This window comes from Nelumbo lutea, chromosome 6 (assembly GCF_056320005.1).
Source record: "Nelumbo lutea isolate HS-2025 chromosome 6, American lotus-T2T, whole genome shotgun sequence".
NCBI lineage: Eukaryota > Viridiplantae > Streptophyta > Magnoliopsida > Proteales > Nelumbonaceae > Nelumbo > Nelumbo lutea.
Window position 1 is genome coordinate 1394808 of NC_142689.1, and position 19184 is coordinate 1413991.

Below are 19184 nucleotides of genomic sequence, written 5' to 3' on the forward strand. Positions count from 1 at the left end.
TTTCTATTTTCTACTGAGTGAAGGTTCGGTTTTCTCGCGACAACGTAGCCATCCCAGTTCCTCGCTTGCCTCGGTTGAAATGAGAAGTATCAAGTTACGCTTTACTACACATAGGGGCATGAATATAGCAAGGTTCAAAGTGGCAATAATACAAGCTTTAAAATATTGCAACCTATCAGTGCATGTTGTGTCACTATGTCACTGTGTGTTGTGTGTTTGCTAGGGAGCCGGAAAAATTAGACGGTTTGAACCATTCGAGCTGTCCAATGGTTTTGGTTGTTTTTAATTTTTTTTAAATTTTATATTTTTTGTTAGAATGGGTTGTCCGTTTGAATGGTCGGACTGTTTGACATGAAAACTGGACCCTTGAACGGTTTATTATCTGATTCGGTTTTAAAAGCCTTAGTTTTCATATCATATCGGTTAACTAAACAATTAGTTGAATAAAAAAGACAAGAATTTCCATCGACTGATCTCTTCATTTGCATCATTTTTTCACATCCAAAGTTTTGATACTTTGGACCTTATTGATCGTATTTACTCGTATAACTGTTCTTATATATATATATATATATATATCACTGTTTTCAAAATCGGACTGGACTGGATGGTCAGATCGAAAAAACCGGGAACCAGTCACTTGATCGGTTCTGTTTTCCTCCAAAACTGTTGATTTTGGTCAGCAAACTGTTGAACCGGTTGATTAATCATTTGAACGGTTTTGACTGTTTTTCAATTTTTTAATTTTTTATCAGAATGGACTGACCGTTTGAACCGGTAACCGGACCCCTGACTGATTTAGCCACTGGTTCGTTTTTAAAAATCATGATATATGTCATGTCATGAGCAATTCATGAGTCATGATTATTCATAATTATTCTATTTGTATCATTTTTCTACAAATTACACAATTAAAAAAAAAACTTTTTTTGACAAATTGTTGATGGGTCAAAACACAAGACATTTGGTGGATCCGTTTTATTTTAAATTATTATTATTATTATTATTATTATTTTATGTTCGAGTCCAACTGAGTTATACAAGACCAACCATTACCACTTATTATAGGTAAAGCCTAAAGGAGTAGACAAGAGGGGTAGCCCCAGCCCAAACCCGTGGACAGTTAGATCCCCCGCACCTGGGTGAAGGCGGGACTTGAACCCAGGTCTCAGATACAAGATGCAACCAGAACCAGCTATGGTCTATGGAGGACTTTACTAATAATAGAGGCTGGTTGTGGTTGACAGTTGACACTCACTCCATCTGCATCTGCATTGACGGTTGGCGGGTGCTTCGTGACCGCCTGAGCCTGCCTGAGGCTGAGGGAATGTTGTATTGGAAGACTGGATTTGCTACTTACAGGTAACTACTACAACAAGGCTACCCAAAGGAAGGAGTGTGAGAGTCGTTTGTTTCTACTTTCTAATGCATGGGTCAGGGTCATGGGTGTAGTAAGTAAACTAGTAGTAGTGTCGTGGGCAGGTCAGATGTGGCGTGTGGGCAGCGGATCCGAGCGCAGCAAACACCGCCCTTAACCTGTCTTATACAGGGAGGGTACATCCCCACCCCTACCCTATTGGATTTTCTTCTCTGGTGCTTATCATTATGATCATCACCCTCACCCCGATTCCTAAACAAACACTTTTATAGGTTAGGATATGGTACAGTCCGATGCTCTTTGTATCAGTCCTCAGGATTCAGGCACGCACAACCCCAAAGGAGGTTTTTGCAATTGCAAGTACAAATAAAGTCTGAGTCGATAATCTGATCTAATTTGCTTCTACACATTACACACAAGGCCATGTCACGACTTCTGCAAAGCTGAGCAAAGCACAATTTCACAAGTTAATAGCAATCTTTTAACTTTAAGAGAAAAATGATTATTCTTTTATTCTTATTTCTTATCTCTTAAAGTGTAATCATACAATTTTTTGTTTTTGAATGATATCTCCAAAAAGACAAACAAAAACTCTCATATATGGGGTCAAAATGAATATTTAATAATTTTCAGAATTTAAAATTCTGAACAACATTCTTTACATTCAGAGTTTAGAAGAAAGAAAAATTCACCAATACCACTTCTTAATTTAATTATTGCACTTTCAAATGTCAGACTTTGGAGCAAACAAATGCACCAGGTTGTTGGATTATCTAAGCTAGCTCTAGCCTCTAGAGCTGACATTTCGTCAAATTCTAACGAAATGTGAATAGTTGAGTACAATACGTACATCATTACATCTCCTGTAATCTTGCAATAAAAGCCATTTTATAGCTCAGCACAGAAATGAAAAAACAGAACGAAACGATACCCCTCTGCCACAGCCTACAAACCTGCAACTATATATATATATATATATATATATATTAATACCTCCTAAGTCCTATGTCCTAATCTGTTCATAATGATAGCTTGAAACCCTCAATCAAGTTTAAATACGAGTAACCATCAATCTCACCACCATCATGACTTACTCCCAGGCCCAGCTAGCTACTTCGTGGATACATACAAAATCTGCATAGACATAAACAGAATGATTACTTGATTAGAGTGGCCTGTGAAACCAAGTTTAAAGTTCTCATCCATCGAATTAGTCTCATCCTTTTTAGCTGTTGTTTCTCCTAGAATTTCCTGGACGGCTGTGGACCATATACATTCCACTTTCATAATTGAAAGGGAGAGTTTGAGAGAGCTCTGCTCTCTGCTCTGCTGTGGGTGTAAAACAGGAAGCCGTGGCTATACTGTATTGGAATTGGAGGTAACCTTGAACTTGAATAGTTTATATCATAGAAACAGGAAGCCGTGGCCATGTGGTTTGGATTGAGAAGATGATGCCAGCCCAATTTCAATTTCAAACCTGTAAAATGTTTTAAACTAGTTCTGTGTTTTCTGACAAATACTTAAACTTCTCCTGTATTTTTGACTTGTGCAAAAGCTTCTCTTCTCCATAAATGCTTTAAAAGTATTTTTTAAATTTTCATTTTTGCCCATGGAAAGCTTTCTTGAAATGAAGATTGAAGATTCATCCAACTACCCCAAAAAAGATGATTCATTTTATTTGAGCGGGCTTCAAGGTTCAATAGGCAACAAAGACCAGATTGGGATTGAACTTGAACCTTTCCTATTTATTAGCAGAAGTGTCACATTCAAGCAATTTGAAGATAGAAAAATGGTATTTACCATGCACACTCATAACAAGAAACAGTCATAATTTTAAGGGTTCAACTATGATATGAAAAAAAAATATGATATCTGAAAATCTTTTGACCAGTCAACTGGAATCACAAACGTGGTAGTCAATCAGGTGTTATTTATCAAAATTCATGGATGGGTTTTGATTGATCCATACCATATCTTTTCAATCATAGATTTCCCTAATTTTAATGTCTCGTTACTGAAGGGGTGTAATTGCATATTTATTTGAAACGTAAATGGGGGGTTTTTGGCTTTCTGCAGAGGTCAAAGTACAAGGAGCTTTAATTACCTTTCACAAGAACTTAAAAAATGGAGACTAAATTCAATCAGTACTAAAAGGGTTTAAATTTATATGTATATCGATCCGAGCTCGACCTGTACCTGTACACCTTGCGATCTGTTACAACAGAAATCCAAAATTTCTAGGATATGCATATATACCCCAGACATTATCATGTTATCTGGATAGAATTCTATCACTGGTGGACTGCCGAAGTTGTTGTGGGAGTCGTTGGAACGAGTTACGGCATTGTGCGGGAATCACTACATGAGAGTCAGAGATCGATGAGACTATTCGTCTATCTATTCCCTTGGTGCTTGGTGTGTGGCCACTCCCACTCATCGACTACGCGGCTCTTGAGCTTGAGCTTGACGTTACTTTCTATCATAATCATAAATGTAAATGAAGATTGAAGCTTTCCAATTCCAATTCAACGAACCACAAAACTCGGTTTCCGATAAGGCCCACCCGCACCGCACCCAATTAACCAATTTGCATGCCACGGAGTAAGGAGTATGGAGTATGGAGTATGGAGAGAGAGAGAGAGATTCTAAAAGAGTAAAAGACGATCACCCATTAATTAGCGCTAGAGTTCTAGAGACTGAGTACCTTTCCAAGTACCAGGTCAATCCGTTATAAATCCAAACAAAACAAACAACAAATAGAAATATAGAATAGAATCAATCGTCCCCAGAACCAGAACCAGAACTTGTTCACTCGTCCAAATTGAGAGAGACTTGAGAGAGAGAGGAAGAGATGTCAAAACCATCACGCTTTGATCGCCTCTATGTGGATGACTTTTACTTCTCTGCTCTCTCAAATGCAGATGAAGAGATCTTTCCGATATCAGACGAAAAATATGCTGAGGAGTTGCAACTACAGGAGGCTTTAATGTCCTCAGTGGTCTCTTGTCAAACAGCAGTAGCAGTACATCGGTCATTGAAACCCATTGAAAAGCCTAAACTGGTAAGGGTAGAAGCCGGCGAGTCTTCTAAGGGCTTCTGTGAGATTTGCATGGACGAGAAACCCAGAGGAGAGATGTTCAGAAGCAAGACTTGCTCTCACTCCTACTGTTCCGATTGTATAAGCAAACATGTTGCAGCAAAAATCCAGGAGAGCATTAGCGTGGTAAGATGCCCCGGATCCAACTGTACAGGGGTGCTGGAACCCGATCTCTGTCGCTCCATTATCCCAGCAGAACTTTTTGATCGGTGGTCTAGCGCCCTGTGTGAGTCTCTAATTCTTGGCTCCAATAGCTTATATTGTCCCTTCAACGATTGTTCGGCACTGTTGGTGGACGATGGTGGGGTGATTGTTAGGGAGTCTGAGTGCCCAAATTGCCGGAGGTTGTTTTGCGCACACTGTAAGGTACCATGGCATTCAGGGGTGGGGTGTGAGGAGTTCGAGAGATTTAACAAGGATGACAGAAAGAAAGAAGATCTCATGATGATGGAGCTTGCTAAATCCAAGGAATGGAAGAGATGTCCCCAGTGCAAGTTTTTTGTCGAGAAGAGGGATGGTTGTTTACATATTACGTGCAGGTTCGTTTCTGTCCTTCCAACAACTAATTATTTCTTTGTAATCAATCGTCTTTGCATTTGACTATTTGTATACATGAATTAAACCTCAAAACCTTGGTTGTTTTGTTTTGGTTTCCAGGTGTAAATTTGAGTTCTGCTATGGGTGCGGTTCGGGATGGTCTGACACTCATGCCGGTTGCCAGAGAAACTAAGGATTGCACTTTCAGAGAATAAAAATTGAGGCGACGGAGGAGGGTTACAACTTAATATCAAATTTAACTTCAACTATGTTAAAGATTAAGTACCAACAAAAACCATGTTAGCGAAGGGCACTTCAACAATTTTATATTTTTTGATAAATTAAGGAGGTTGTTTTAATTTGATTGAGGTTTTAGAAATTAGAACTATCAATTATCCTTTGTATTGTGGTTTAATGAAAGAGGGATAGGATATATCTAAAAAATATGGTCCCTTTTTTTTAATAGACCGCCACGTTCACATCCACTCCAACCACTGTAATAGGCACTGTAGCTTACAATCAGGGCCTAGAATAGAACCACCATTACAACTGAAACAAATAGATGCCACGAAAATGATTTGCTAGATCAATCAAAGCCAAATTAAGCCCTCCCAAATCTTTTCTATTCTTCATTAATTATGTGATTTAGGAAGCAAGAAATGGGGTGGGTTGAAATTAGAAATCCCAACAGCTAAAGCTTAAATCTTAGGGAGAATGACGGTTTAGCCCAGGATCAGAATCCTTAGGCCCAAAGTACAGTTGAGGTGGATGCCAGCTCTGAATGGCGTATAGAATGGGGGGGTTTTGACATTTTGAATGATTATAGATCTACAGTGGAATTCAGAAATCTGCGTTGGACCTGTCCCTACTTTTTTGTAAATCTTAATCATCACTCATCAGATGGATAATTTTTGGAATGAATTAGAACTAGGTAGCTATGACCAAGCAAACTATGGTTGGATCTCATCTCCTACATTCCCCATATGGAGTTGGAAACAAGTTACACTTAGTTGTGTCAATGTGCTGGATTTGGCCTAATCCAATCCAGTCCATTACAAATGGACCACGTCCAATTCAATGTTTGGACTGTCCAATCTGTTCAAATTTGTTTTTAATTTCAACCCAAATCAGGTCCATCCATACCTATATATATTCTTATCTTATTATATCTATGGACCATAATATTGGCTTAATCGAATCCAATTTAATAAATATTTTGGGCCGGATTGATTTTGGACTGGACGGTATCCCATCCAAAAATGGTCCATTGATACCCTTACTTGCATTGCACCAGTTCTAGGTCCTTGTGCTGGATGGATCCCTTCCCTTCAAATTTTAACGAATGCTCAAACCAAGCCCGCCAAATAAAATTAAATTGCAGGCAGGACTATCCAGCACCAGTGTTTTCATTTTTTTTTTTCAAGTATATAAGCAGCCATTTCATTGCAGTACAGGAGTAAAGCACCAGGTGTAAACATAAATTGTACCTGTTCATGACTTGTGAGTTTAGAGGATGTTGCTCAACGAGAAATGGGAAGAGCTCTGGATCTAGGACCAGGGACTGAGCTGGATTTAAAAATATCCAAACTCTAATTATATTCCCCTTTCTAGTTTCCCATTTGCTTGTATTAATGGAACAGAATGATAGCACTGGAGAAGCAACGAAATTGTGTTCTTTTGTTCCAAAATAATTAAATTTTTCATGAAGTAAATTAAAGAGAGGCCTTCTACTTTAATCATTGTTTCCCTTCATTTTCAAGTTTACAAGTTGGTATTGAGACTGGGCGAACACGGGTATACATTTATGTATAGATCATTCCAATAACGATTTGAAATTTGAATATTTACATTGAATATCACAATCAAAAAGAAAAAGTATAAATTGTTTTAAATGTAAATTGATATGGAACAATTGTTGGAGAATGATGGAAGCTTTGTGAACAGGGATACCTGCAAGACATAAACAAGGTTATTAAAATGTCTGATAGGAATTGCAAGAAATAATCAAATACAACAAAGAACTTAAAAAGGAAACAAATTAAGAGTTTTTTAATGGCTAATTGGGTCAATTAGGGAAACACCCTTTGATGACCCTGAATATTTCTGGAACGTTGTGTAGAGGTCCCTCTGCCTCTGGATCTTGGCCTATCAACCTGCAGGTAATTAGGCTAGCTGGGTTTGTCTGGTTTACATTGAGAAATCCCTAACCACAAAAGCCAAGACTAAGAAAGAAGATGTGGGTTGGGACTTGGGAGGCGATGAGCGAGGTCAAAAACTCCCACCTCTGTTACTATGACAATTATATATATAACAAATCAGCAGAATGCATTGAAGTGAAGATCATTGGTTACCTTATTGTATTGATCCCGTTTCATGGGATAAACTAAATTGCTGAGTAAAAAGCTCCGGTAATCAATGTTGATCTCACAATCAAGGGCAACCTTACACAAAACCAAAAATGATTGCTGTTAATAAAATAGCATTTGCATATCGTTGAGAAAGGAAATTAATAAGTAGCAGCTAGCAAAGCTTAATTATTGGTTGGGCAGGAGTTTGCAGATGCTTCGCCGCATGGATGGATGCATGGTTTAATTTGGGGGTGATACGTATACCTACATGTTATAGATGGTATATATGTTCTGAAAATCACAACGATTTAAGGTCATCATCAATTAATTGAAAAGCTCTTAATAAGATTGAGAGTGTAGGAAGCAAAACCTTGATGTTTGGCAAGGTGAGATGGAAGAGAAGGAGACGTGCTCGAATATCGCCCAGTATTCTCACTTTGACCACCACCAGGCTTTTTGGAGAGGAGTCCAAGTCATTGAATGCGATGGTATCAGAAGTTAATTGGCGGATGCTGACATGTTGGAGCACAATATGCGTCTGCACACTCACATTGTTGCTATGAGGTGGTTGGCAGAACTCAGCAACTTCAACAACTCCTATTGGGTTTCCCGCAGCAGATGAGATGTGGAGTCGTGAAGAACTGTATCTTAGTCCAACCTTGTTAGGATTTTTAGCATTCAGAGTTAAAGAAACCACAGATGAGATGTTTACATCCCTACTAGTAGAAGAAGAGTCTACCTTGAAGGAATCCAACCTTAGAGATTGAAGAGAGAAAATGGGTTTTCGCGGCCTCAGGACAAAGATAATAGTGATTGAAGCTACTCCCACCAGAGTTGCAATGCAAAGAAAGGAACAGAGCACAAGGAAGCAAAACCTCTCAATTGAAAAAGCCATGGCGTAGGTGACAGTACCAGCAATAATCGGACATGGCGTTCTCTGTTGCATGCGTCTGAATTCCAGCTGAATAATGGCACTACTTGCATGTCAAGTCAAGGTTTGATCTTTTCCTTCCCTCACCGTAACAAGTAAGAATTATGCCAAAGTGCCTGCCTTATGCAACATATTCTTCCACCCTCTCATCTCATATCACACACACACACACTGACACACATATATATTCTTTTCTTAAAAAGCCTGCGACTCCCCGAGTAAGTAACAAGGATTGCACGGTGGGCTCTACTGATTGGTATGGCCACTTGGATGTAATTCGTTCCCACACCCAATAAGCAATAATATATGCAATTACAATGAATAAGGGATATCGTCATCAAGGGATTGCAAGCAACTAAGAGCAAAGGATTTTGCTTTTACTGTTCTTTAGGAGAATTTCACCAAAGATGTTGTCGTTTTTTATTTTTTTTCATTGCTTATTTTGCATTGATTTTATACCATTTTACAAAAGTTAAAAATATTTTCTATTATTAATTTTCATACTTATTTTATATGATTAATCATTTAGTCCAAATAAATTGTAGGTTGTAGATTAGTAGAGGGTACTAAACTACTGATCTACCGAGACAAGACAAGAGTAATCAAAAGGGTAAATTGTAGATTATTACCTTTACTTTGGGGTTAGTCTTATTTTGGTATCCGAATTTCAAAATGTGCAAAATCAGAATCTCAATTCCTAAAATATCGTAGGCCCTGTTTGGCTCGTTGGAATAGAGGTCTGGAATTGGAATCGGAATGGGCTATTCCGATTCCAACTGTTTGATTGGGCTGAATCAGAACCTCATTCTCATTCCTGCTGGAATGGCACTCTCCCATTTGAGGGGAATGGCCATTCACTACCCCTCCCTTAGGAATGAAATCTCATTCCTGTTGATTTTAATTCCCATTCTCATTCTTGTCTGAACCAAACATACTATGGGAATGGACCATTTCGATTCCGCTTCCAACTGCGAACCAAATCGGACCCTAATTTAGTTTTTGTCATTAGTATTCTGTCAGTTATGTGTATCACATGATGATATATGCAACTTAAAACTTTTAAAAATATCAAAATTACCCTTCAAAATAAGACATTGCCCATCATCTTCTTTCTTAATAATCAAGATTGAACCAAATCAGTGGTGAACAACCCAAAGGACATTTGAATGGTTGATAAAGAAAATTAGATAACACTCAAAAGACATTTGTATCTTTTCACATGCCACTTAATGACAATTAATGACTTTGGACTAAACTGAAATATTTTAGAAATTCATATATTAGATTGGTACGTTTTAAAATTCGAGTACTAAAGTGAGATTAAGAGGGCGTTTGATAACTCTTTTTAGAGGTTTGGTGTGTGAAATATATACCTTTTAGACATTGGGCTCATTTAGTATTGCAATTGAAATATGATTTGAAATTGTAAGACGCAGGTCCATCACTTAGCGTGCTCAGACGTATATCAGACATGGCCTAAAGTCAATACCCCTATTTTAACCCGATAAAGCCTCATTCTCTCTCTCTATCTCTCTCTCTCCCTCCCTATCTTCCCACTACTACCACTACAATTCTCAACAATGATAATCCTGTTATCCACTTGAGCTATTCGAATTTGACATTGTTCATCTTCTTTGATAGAACCCAAAACCAGTGACAATCAATCTCTCTATTCTCTCTCTCTCTCTCTCTCCATTTCCTCTCCTCTCTTTCTCTCGACAACATCCTCAACCACCACTTGGGCTCTTTTGCCATTGCAACGAGTTGTAGTGGCAATTTTGAATAAACTAGTGGCAGCGATCATAATCCTCTTTTGACTTCTCTCCATTTCCATCATCACTATTTTGCATTCTCCTCTCTTCCTTTCATTCTTACACTCTCCCTCATTGTTGCTCCCTCTTTGTAATTTCTCTCCCTCGAACCAGTCATTGTGAACAAAGCATCGCCCGCTCATCATTCTCTCCTTCCCTTCCCTTCCCTTCTCTCTCTCTCTCTCTCTCTCTCTCTCTCTCCCACCCCTGTCTTCTTACCAACGCCGTTGCAACTCTCAACAACAACGACGATTCTTTCTAATTTTATTCTTATTTTAGCAAAATATTTTTTATTTTTTATAAATTATGTTTGTATTAATTATTTTAATTTTTATTACCTATTAAATATTTTAATAGTTTTAAGATATTAATTTGATAATTAAAAAATATTTTTTCATTGCTTTATGAACTTTATTACTATTTTCATTATTATTTTAACTCTTAATAATTTGTTTTTAATTTATAAATTTATATGTATTTTTCAATTTTATTCTTATATTAATAAATTATTTTTTATTTTTATAATTTACTCATATTTTTCAATATTATTTTGAATTTAATAAATTATGAAATAATGCAAATCGAATTCAAAATTACCAAATAATCTATTTTAGGGGTAAAATAATAAAATCAATGAATTTCAAATACTAAAGGTTTGATCCAACACAAACAACATTCTTTATTCAAAGCCTCTAAAAAGTCGAAAAGCAACATTTTCTCTTTACAAAATTTAAGCACTTTTAATATCTTTTTAACTTTTTAGATTTATCAAACACCACTTAAGCCCAAAAGTACATGGTATTTATCTACAATTTACCCCAAATCAAAATCAACACACGTTACAGGACTAAGGATGTAAGGGCAAAGTAGGATGCATCGTGCACGTGAGCTAGGGGTGATCATGGGCTGGGTTGGGTTGGGCCCAGGCTGAGCTTCGCCTTCATAACAACGGACTTAAGCTAGGCCCGGCCCCGACCCGGCCCACATTATGGGCATAAAAATATAAGCCCAGGCTCGGCCCTACATGGGCTTAGGTTGGGCCAGGACAAAATTCCAGGCCTAATTATTGTATTTCAGTTCCAAAATTAAACAATTATACTTTTTTCATTTATTGCCGTGGAGACTATAGTAACATGTAAGAAACTTTAAACTTAATATCAAGATAAAAGCTTCTAACATAAAAGAAATTAAATAAGTATACATTGTAATTTATAAGTTTCAATTGGTCATTATAATGCTAAAAATGATAATTTTAACAAACCAACTTTTCTATCAACAAAAAATCAACCTAGAACCTATAATATCTTTAAAAAAATAACAATCCATTGTCATGTAATATCCACAAAACAACTTTAAACATCTCTATAAGAGGCTCCATCTTTCATTCAATTCCTACAAGTAAAAGGTGAAATAAATATAATATATATTAGCTAACTAAGAAAAAATAATTCAAATTAATGTAATTAAATAAGTATTAAAATATTAAAATTGGTTTCAATTTTACCCAAAACTTGTAACCACTCTAAACTTCATATTTATGTTCATCAATGGAGTCTTCATCACTCGAAGATTCGTCTTTTGGTGAGAGAGAGAGATTGGGCGTGGCAGTGGTTTTGTGGAATTGGTGGGAGAAAGAGAGTCGAGAAGATTAGGATTTAGTAATTTGTTTTTAGTAATTTCTATATTTCTTTAAATACTAGATTAGAATTTGATAAGATCTAAGACCAAGGATTAAAATCTTTAATCTCTTACAAATCTTTATTTAATATATAAAACATTAATTATCAAATATTTTTAAATAATATATATCCATAAAGATATACATATATATTATTTATAAATATCCGGACCGGACATAAAAAATTATGCCCAAGCCCGGATTTTCCGGGCCGGGCTGAAATGATCACCCCTAACGTGTGAGTCCAATGGCCCGAGACTTGCTGTTCGGCGGTCTTGAACTCGCGCCTCCGCTTTGCGGAAGATCAGAGATGCTCAGATAGTAAGTCCGTAACGAATGCACTGATTAGTGATCGTTCATTATTGATGAGCCCCCGCACGACGCACCGTAACGAATACACCATATATAAAATGTTTGACCATATAGCCTTCTCTTTCTCATTTCCTCTCGAAATCGAAACCCTAATTTCTTCCTTGCAGTGCCGAAAATGGTATACTCAAATTGTTTCTATTCTCTTTCTTTGTAGGTTTCTATTTGTTTCAGCCTGATTCAATTGGAAAGATTTGTGTTATCTGCAGGGGATTGATCTCGTTGCAGGGGGCAAGAGCAAGAAGACAAAGCGAACGGCACCGAAGTCCGACGATATCTATCTCAAGCTTCTCGTCAAGGTTTTCCTTGTTTCTTTCTTTCTTCGCATTCTGTGTTAGCGATCTGTGCTTGTTGTTTCTGAAATTTCTATCGGATTTCTCAATTCTGGGTCGTCTTGGATGTTGTTGTGTTTTTGTGAAATGCCTTAAATGGCGGTCTGACTTCTGTTAATACTATGTGCATTTCGTGTTTTGGTTTTTATTTTTGTGATATTTTGGTTATGAGGTATGGTAATGGGTTTGATAGTTTTATTTGTCCCTTTTGTCGATGTCATTAGTATACTGAAGTTGTATTTTGTGGTTATCTTTTACGTGTTCAAGATTCTCTTTTTATTTTTAAATCCTGGATTTTTTTCCTCTTTTATGCATGCTTTTTTGGTATTTACCCGTATAATTACTATGTGTTATAAGCCATTTATTTGTTTGATAAATATTTTATTCTAGTTTTATGCGAATTCTATTTATTACGAGGGCACTGCTAATATGTTTGCTCTTTGCTCTTGCTTTTGAGGATTTTAGTCTCTTACAAAGCAGCTTAGTTATTAGTGGTTGAATACGTCTATGTTATTAATTATATGTACAATTGGTAACTTTAATTTTACCTGTTAAAGGCATTGATCCATTGAAATTGGTTTCTGGTTTTGTTTTATGTTTTTGGGATCCTTTTGAAAATGTGGTTTTATATTATTTTATGCATTATTTTTACATAATTCCATATGATCCATGCCGTTTTTTTTTGTATTCTTACTGTATGCTTAATGAGTTCATATATTCTGGTAGTTTTCTATGGTTTGTTGCCTCTATTCACTTATAAATAATTTAGGTGTTCGGTACTGTTGCCACTTCCCATGTTCTTTTAAGCCATGAAGTGTTCTAGAACTGGCTGAGTTTAGTTCTGGGACACAGAAATATGACAGATTTTGGAGCACGCCAAAATAACGTTTTCCATAAATACCACACCTTGGGACACTCCATAGACATTGATTTGGTATATTTTGACAAGAAATGTTTATATTTCAGATCTCAATGCTTTGGAACACACCACACCACCACATCACATAACATTATCAAAGGTGTAGTGAGTTTCAAAACCTACAATTTCCAACACACCATAGTGCAGCCAGTAGCCTGGAACAGACCACACTTTTTGTAGCCATAGTACAAAACACTTCCTTAGTGGTTCATTGGTTATTAGTTGTTGGTTCTCTCCAAAAGTGGGATATGCAGTGTCTTTCATACTCTGGTTATGGGTTATTGATAAAAAATGTGTATTAATAAGTTTGAGTTATTAAGTTGGTTGTCTTTAATACGCTGTGGGCTCTTGGATTATCTCGGACTCTGATGGGATATGCAATCCTTTTGTTTTAGAGCAGCGGAGTTCTTTACCTCGTGGATTGATATCTACATTCCCGCTTTCATTATTCTTTTACCTTTCTAGTCCATTGGGATAATTTGAGCTTACTTTTTGGAGTTATTTTGTGTTCCAGCTGTACAGGTTTTTGGTTCGGAGGACTGGCAGTAAGTTTAATGCTGTCATATTGAAGAGATTGTTCATGAGCAGGGTGAACAAACCTCCAATATCATTGTCTAGGCTGATTAAGTTCATGAAAGGAAAGGTAAAAATATCACACAAAATCTTATAGCTTGAGATCTAAGCATGGATCTTGATATGTCTGGTTTTTTATTTTTTCAGGTTAGGAATAATAATGATAGCTGTATGCTTTTTTATTCATGCATATCTCATGCCACCAAACTGGATTGTTTGCATTTGGAGTCTTATGTGATAGGTGAATACCTCTTAAGCTATAAGGAAAATTCTACAAAATAGTTGTAAGGTCAGCTATGTTTTATGGAGCAAAGTATAGGGCAGTTTTGGAACAGCATGCCCAAAAAATAAGTGTGGCAGTAATATGAATGCTTAGATGGATGAGTGGTAAAATTAGAAGGGACAGGGTTAGATGAAGTTAGACCTGTTCATGGGCCTGGCCGGGCTGGGCTCGGGCCAGGTTTTTACTCTTTATTAACAGAAAAATGTTAGGCTCGGGCCGACCAATGGGCCTACAACTTGGGCTCGAGCCCGGCCCTGATAAAAAGCCTGAAGCCCGAGCCCGACCTAATAAAAGAAATTTGAAAATTTCCCTATTCAAATGAACATTATCTATTTTAATTCAGATGTTTTTTTCCCCTATTTAAATGAACAATGGGCCTACAAGTGAATCAACAACCTTCTTAAATCAAAAAATTTATTCAAATGGACATCACATAGGGTTTTTACTTAGGTTTAACTATAGGTCGGGCCGGGTCGGGGTCGGGCCGGGCTATTTTGGCAAAGCCCGAGCCTGGTTCGAATTTTATGCGGGCCGGGATTTTTGGCTTGAGGTTAAGCCCATGGCCCAAAAAGCTTGTTCAAGCCCGTTCGGGGGCCGGGCCGGGCCACCCGGTCCATGAACAGGTCTAGATGAAGTCATATAAAGGAACCTAGGACTAGCCCTAATAGGTGATAAAATGAGAGAAAGTAGATTGAGATGGTCTTGTCACATGCAGTGTTTTAAAAGAGCAAGGCGCAAAAAAAGAGCAAGGACCAATTTGCGCCTAAGACGCAAGGCGCAAGGCAAGGCACACACCTTTTCAAGAAAGGCACAAAATTACAAAAAATAGCTAAAAAACAAAAAAAGTCACAAATTTCCAAAAAATGCTAAAAAAATTTAAAAAAATATTAAACATAATGTCAATACAAATATAAACTTAAAATTTAAAATAAATGATTTAAAAAACCTATTATCTAAAATTAAAATACATAAACATAACATGTAAAGTGTATTCAAATGAAAATTTAGAAATAAAAGCAAACATATAAAGCATTTTCAAGCATGTAAAACCCACAATCTCTTTTTTTTTCCTTAATTGCATTGCTTCAAGTAGTTAATGTGCTGTAAAACATATTGCATTCTTGATTCTATGAGTTGCCTTTGTAGCATGCCCCTCGAGGCAAGCCTGAACAAGTCTATGTTAGGGTCTGAAATTCTTATTTTTCACATAACTAAAAAAAGCAAAAAGCGCAAAATTTTAAAAAGGTGCACGCCTGGGCTGAGGTGCAAGGCGCTTCAGGCGCATGCCTAGGCGCACCAGGCGCATGCCTTTTGAAAGTGGTGCGCCTAGGACCTGGGTGAGGCACATACCCCAAAATGTGCCTCGCTTGTGTGCCTAGGCGCGCCTCAGGCACACCTTTTAAATCACTGGTCACATGCATAAAAGACCATCTATAGAACCTGTTAGGAAAAGTGATCTGTTACACTTTGAAGGGGCTAGAGGAGCTAGGTGTAGACCAAAAAGGATTTGGGTGGAACTGTGGAAGCGATAAGAAATGATTTAAGTGCCCATAATATAGTGATGGATATGGCATTGAACAGAATGGAATGGTGAAAAAGATCATTGTTTCTGTACTTCACATTTGATGAAGGGTTGTTTGATGCAAAAGTTAACAGATATGGATGGTAGAGAGACTTAGTATTGTTATTATTGATTACCAACCACTGGTGCCATGCCTTTGTATTTGAACATTTTGGTTGGCCTGTCTTAGTAGCAGCTCTCAATGATTGTTATGTGGACAGCCACGAAGCCAGAATTAATTTTGCGTGGACAACCATGAACAAAGAATTAATTTGTCTAACTAGATTTATTTTTTTATTTATTGCTCACTACACATTTCTGCACATTTCCTCACACTGTATTGTTTGTTTTCTTGCTATTACCTTGCTGGGTCCATAAGCTGAAAAAGAAAAGTGGTGTCCTTTCTGATTCTACAGGAAGATAAGATTGCTGTGGTTGTTGGTGCCGTTACTGATGATACACGAGTTTATGAATTACCTGCTTTGAAGGTGACTGCCTTGAGGTTTACAGAGACAGCCAGGGCTATAATTCTTAAAGCTGGAGGTGAATGTTTGACCTTTGATCAACTTGCTCTCAGAGCACCACTTGGGCAGAACACAGTAAGTTGAATTCTGACTGGCTTCCTTATTTATGTGTGTTTTTCTTGCTATGGATGTTCATCTACTTCAGTAATTGGTTGAAAATGGAAATACTGAATGTGTATACTAGTTGCTGGAAAAGTTTGGGCAACATTTCGCTTGAAAGGACATACCATTTACACAGGAAGTGAAATCTCATCCATCTCGATTGGGAACAATAATGGTTTTAGTAGGAAGCAGACCTGGTGGGATTGAATGTTCACTAGATGCTGTTTCTGTCATAGCTTGAGATGGGTTACTGCATCATTTGATCGCCAAGATAAGATTGATATCTGATGGTAGGGTGTAGGCTTTGATTCTCAACCCTGGATGTCAGTCTTGAGTTGCACCTCCTCTATTTCATCCTGTACACTGTTAATGCTACAATGGCACCACTGGGACTACTCAAGATGCTTTTCACTTTTAGATATTTTTATTAGTAATTCCCAGTTGACATGTTTTGACACTTGTCTTTTCATCCCTTGGCATGGATTGATCAATTTTTTATTAGTAATTCATCAAGATTAAGCAGCACAAGTCTCTCAAGTTTGATTATTCAACCAAACAAAGCACAACGTGTCTTGAACATTTGTGCTTGTTTCATTACACCATCGTCTAGCTTTCGTTGTCTTCAATCATGCCAGGTTGCTAACAACCAATTTTGCCCTAAGGGGGCATTCTTTTTCTGGATTTTGAGAGGGGAGTAAGTTGGTCAATGGGATTTTGGTTCCCATTGACCAAGAATCTCATGTTCATTTTTCGGATTAATGTGGGGACAGGGCAAATTTATTTTCCTAGGTATCATTTACCCAGGTAAGTGATACTTATCTCCTAGGTGGGTAAATAACTTTCTCACCTATGAAGAAAGTTGTTAACACTTGAATGGGACAAAAATGCCCTTTTTAATAAAAGATTTTTATGACTAAAATGGTCATTACCTTATTTACCTGAGAAATAAAAGAACAGGAGTAAATGCACTTATCCGGATAAGTGTTTTCTAGGAAAAACTTATCAGGTAATTGCATTTACCCGGGTAAATAACTTACTGAAAAGTGAACAGGTAAATAACTTGCAAAATTATTTGTATACGTTGTTGAAGCTGCACGTTGTTTTTCTGTATAGGTTCTTCTTAGGGGACCCAAGAATGCAAGAGAGGCAGTGAAGCATTTTGGCAAGGCTCCTGGTGTGCCTCGTAGTCACACCAAACCATATGTCCGTTCAAAGGGTCGGAAATTTGAGAGAGCTAGGGGACGGAGAAACAGCCGAGGCTTCAGCAATTGAGGATGATACTTGGTTTTCCATTCAAGATAACTTGTTTTGGGCATCATAATTTTTTGTTCTGGGATGTCTTTGATTAGTTTTGATTTGGCTTGCAAAAGCCCTAAGTAAAATCTTCGAAGTGTGGGTTGGTTCTTCATTCTTGATGATGGCTGAATGCACATTGTGTTTCACTTCAACAAATAGCAACACAGTTTAGGATAATGATGCACTGCTGGCTTCTGAGTAATTTATGTTGTCATGTACTTGCTATTATGTTGGGCAAACTATTGATCCCTCCACGTCACAATTTTTTATGCTATTAATGAAATCTCGGTTTTACACCTTTACTGTTATCAGTATAAATTAGAAATCACACCGGCGCCCCACATACTCATCTCAGGATGCACCGGAAAAACATCTCTCATATTTATCATGGGGGATATTCCCAATACATGGGTGTGAGCGTTAACGATACAAAGGCAGTGGTATATCGGTACTTCTAACGATGGGTACTCTGCCAGTTTCTTTCCGAAGTTTTGGTCCATAATTGGAGATGGTGTTACAAAAGCCATCCAGCAATTAGCCTGACTAGAATTAGCCCAACGATGGGTACTCTGCCAGCTTCTTTCTAAGCTGTATACTTCACAAGCATCATATTCATCCCCAAGTGTAAACACCTAGAAACTATCTTTCAATATACTTCAATAAAACTAATAAATTATAATAAGTTGGAGATTTTCTTTAGCCGGAACACTCCAAGGAAGTTTTGAAGGATGATCTGCAAGATGCTAAGAATGAAAGAGAAAAAATTGAATTCTAAATATCTAGGGCTATCCACTCTCATTGGTCATAACAAAAAGAAATCTTTTAGTGAGATGGGCTACAAGTCTTCTTAGCAGATAAGTGGGTGGAAAGTGGAAATAGAAGCTACTTACCCAAGCGAGTAGGGAAATTCTTATCAAAACTGTTGCCTCGTCTTTGTCTATTTACTACATGAACCACTTTAAAATCCCAGTGGCTACATGTGATAACATCAATCGGAAGTTTTCAAGTTTCTTCTAGGGTCAGAAAACAAATGAGAGGAAATTACACTGGCTAAATTGGAATAAACTCTGCCCAGTCAAATCTAAAGGGGGTATGGGTTTTTAGAACCTAAAGCTTTTCAATTGGGCTCTCATTGGGAAAATGGCATGGAGGCTACTAAATAGATAGGATTCCTTACGGGGAAAATTTCTAATATCTCTATATTCATCTAGATTGCCACTACTGACTTCAAATTGCCCTCTCGCTCCTCTTGGCTTTGGTAGAGCATCACTTACGGTATGAAACTTCTCAAAAATGGTATCTTTTGGTAGATTGGTTCGGGTTCTAACATACTTATTTGGGAAGACCCTTAGCTACCCTTTTCGGGGGATTTTAAAATCCATTCCCCCAAACCCCAACGATGTGAGGTTTCGAAAGTCAAGGATTTGATTTTATGTAACCCATGC

At 37.4% G+C, this 19184-nt stretch overlaps 3 protein-coding genes across 5 annotated transcripts; 2 read left to right on the forward strand and 1 right to left on the reverse strand.

The window, feature by feature from the left end:
- Positions 1-4102: 4102 nt before the first annotated feature.
- On the forward strand, positions 4103-5363 carry LOC148846743 (RING/U-box superfamily protein). Its single transcript, XM_088948169.1, has 2 exons — positions 4103-5014; positions 5133-5363. Exons 1-2 carry the CDS (start codon positions 4230-4232, stop codon positions 5203-5205), a joined length of 858 nt encoding a protein of 285 aa, XP_088804295.1. The 5' UTR covers positions 4103-4229; the 3' UTR covers positions 5206-5363.
- Positions 5364-6724: 1361 nt separating this feature from the next.
- Positions 6725-8565, reverse strand: LOC148846744 (uncharacterized). 2 transcript variants are annotated; one of them, XR_016101225.1, is made up of 4 exons: positions 8100-8565; positions 7731-8001; positions 7364-7453; positions 6725-6962 (listed from the first exon to the last, which is right to left on the reverse strand). XR_016101225.1 is itself a non-coding variant. In XM_088951889.1 (3 exons), the coding sequence occupies exons 1-3, from the start codon at positions 8304-8306 to the stop codon at positions 6900-6902; spliced, it is 729 nt and encodes a 242-aa protein (XP_088808015.1). In that variant the 5' UTR covers positions 8307-8461; the 3' UTR covers positions 6725-6899. The 2 variants fall into 2 exon arrangements, 1 of the variants encoding a protein (XP_088808015.1); XM_088951889.1 differs by having other exon boundaries at positions 7731-8461.
- Positions 8566-11969: 3404 nt separating this feature from the next.
- Positions 11970-18035, forward strand: LOC148846745 (large ribosomal subunit protein eL18y-like). Of its 2 annotated transcripts, none has more exons than XM_088948926.1 (5): positions 11970-12270; positions 12359-12448; positions 13915-14043; positions 16234-16416; positions 17557-18035. In XM_088948926.1, the coding sequence occupies exons 1-5, from the start codon at positions 12268-12270 to the stop codon at positions 17713-17715; spliced, it is 564 nt and encodes a 187-aa protein (XP_088805052.1). In that variant the 5' UTR covers positions 11970-12267; the 3' UTR covers positions 17716-18035. The 2 variants fall into 2 exon arrangements, with proteins under 2 accessions (XP_088805052.1, XP_088805053.1); XM_088948927.1 differs by lacking the exon at positions 17557-18035 and adding an exon at positions 16526-16968 and having other exon boundaries at positions 11989-12270.
- The last annotated feature ends 1149 nt before the right edge of the window (positions 18036-19184 follow it).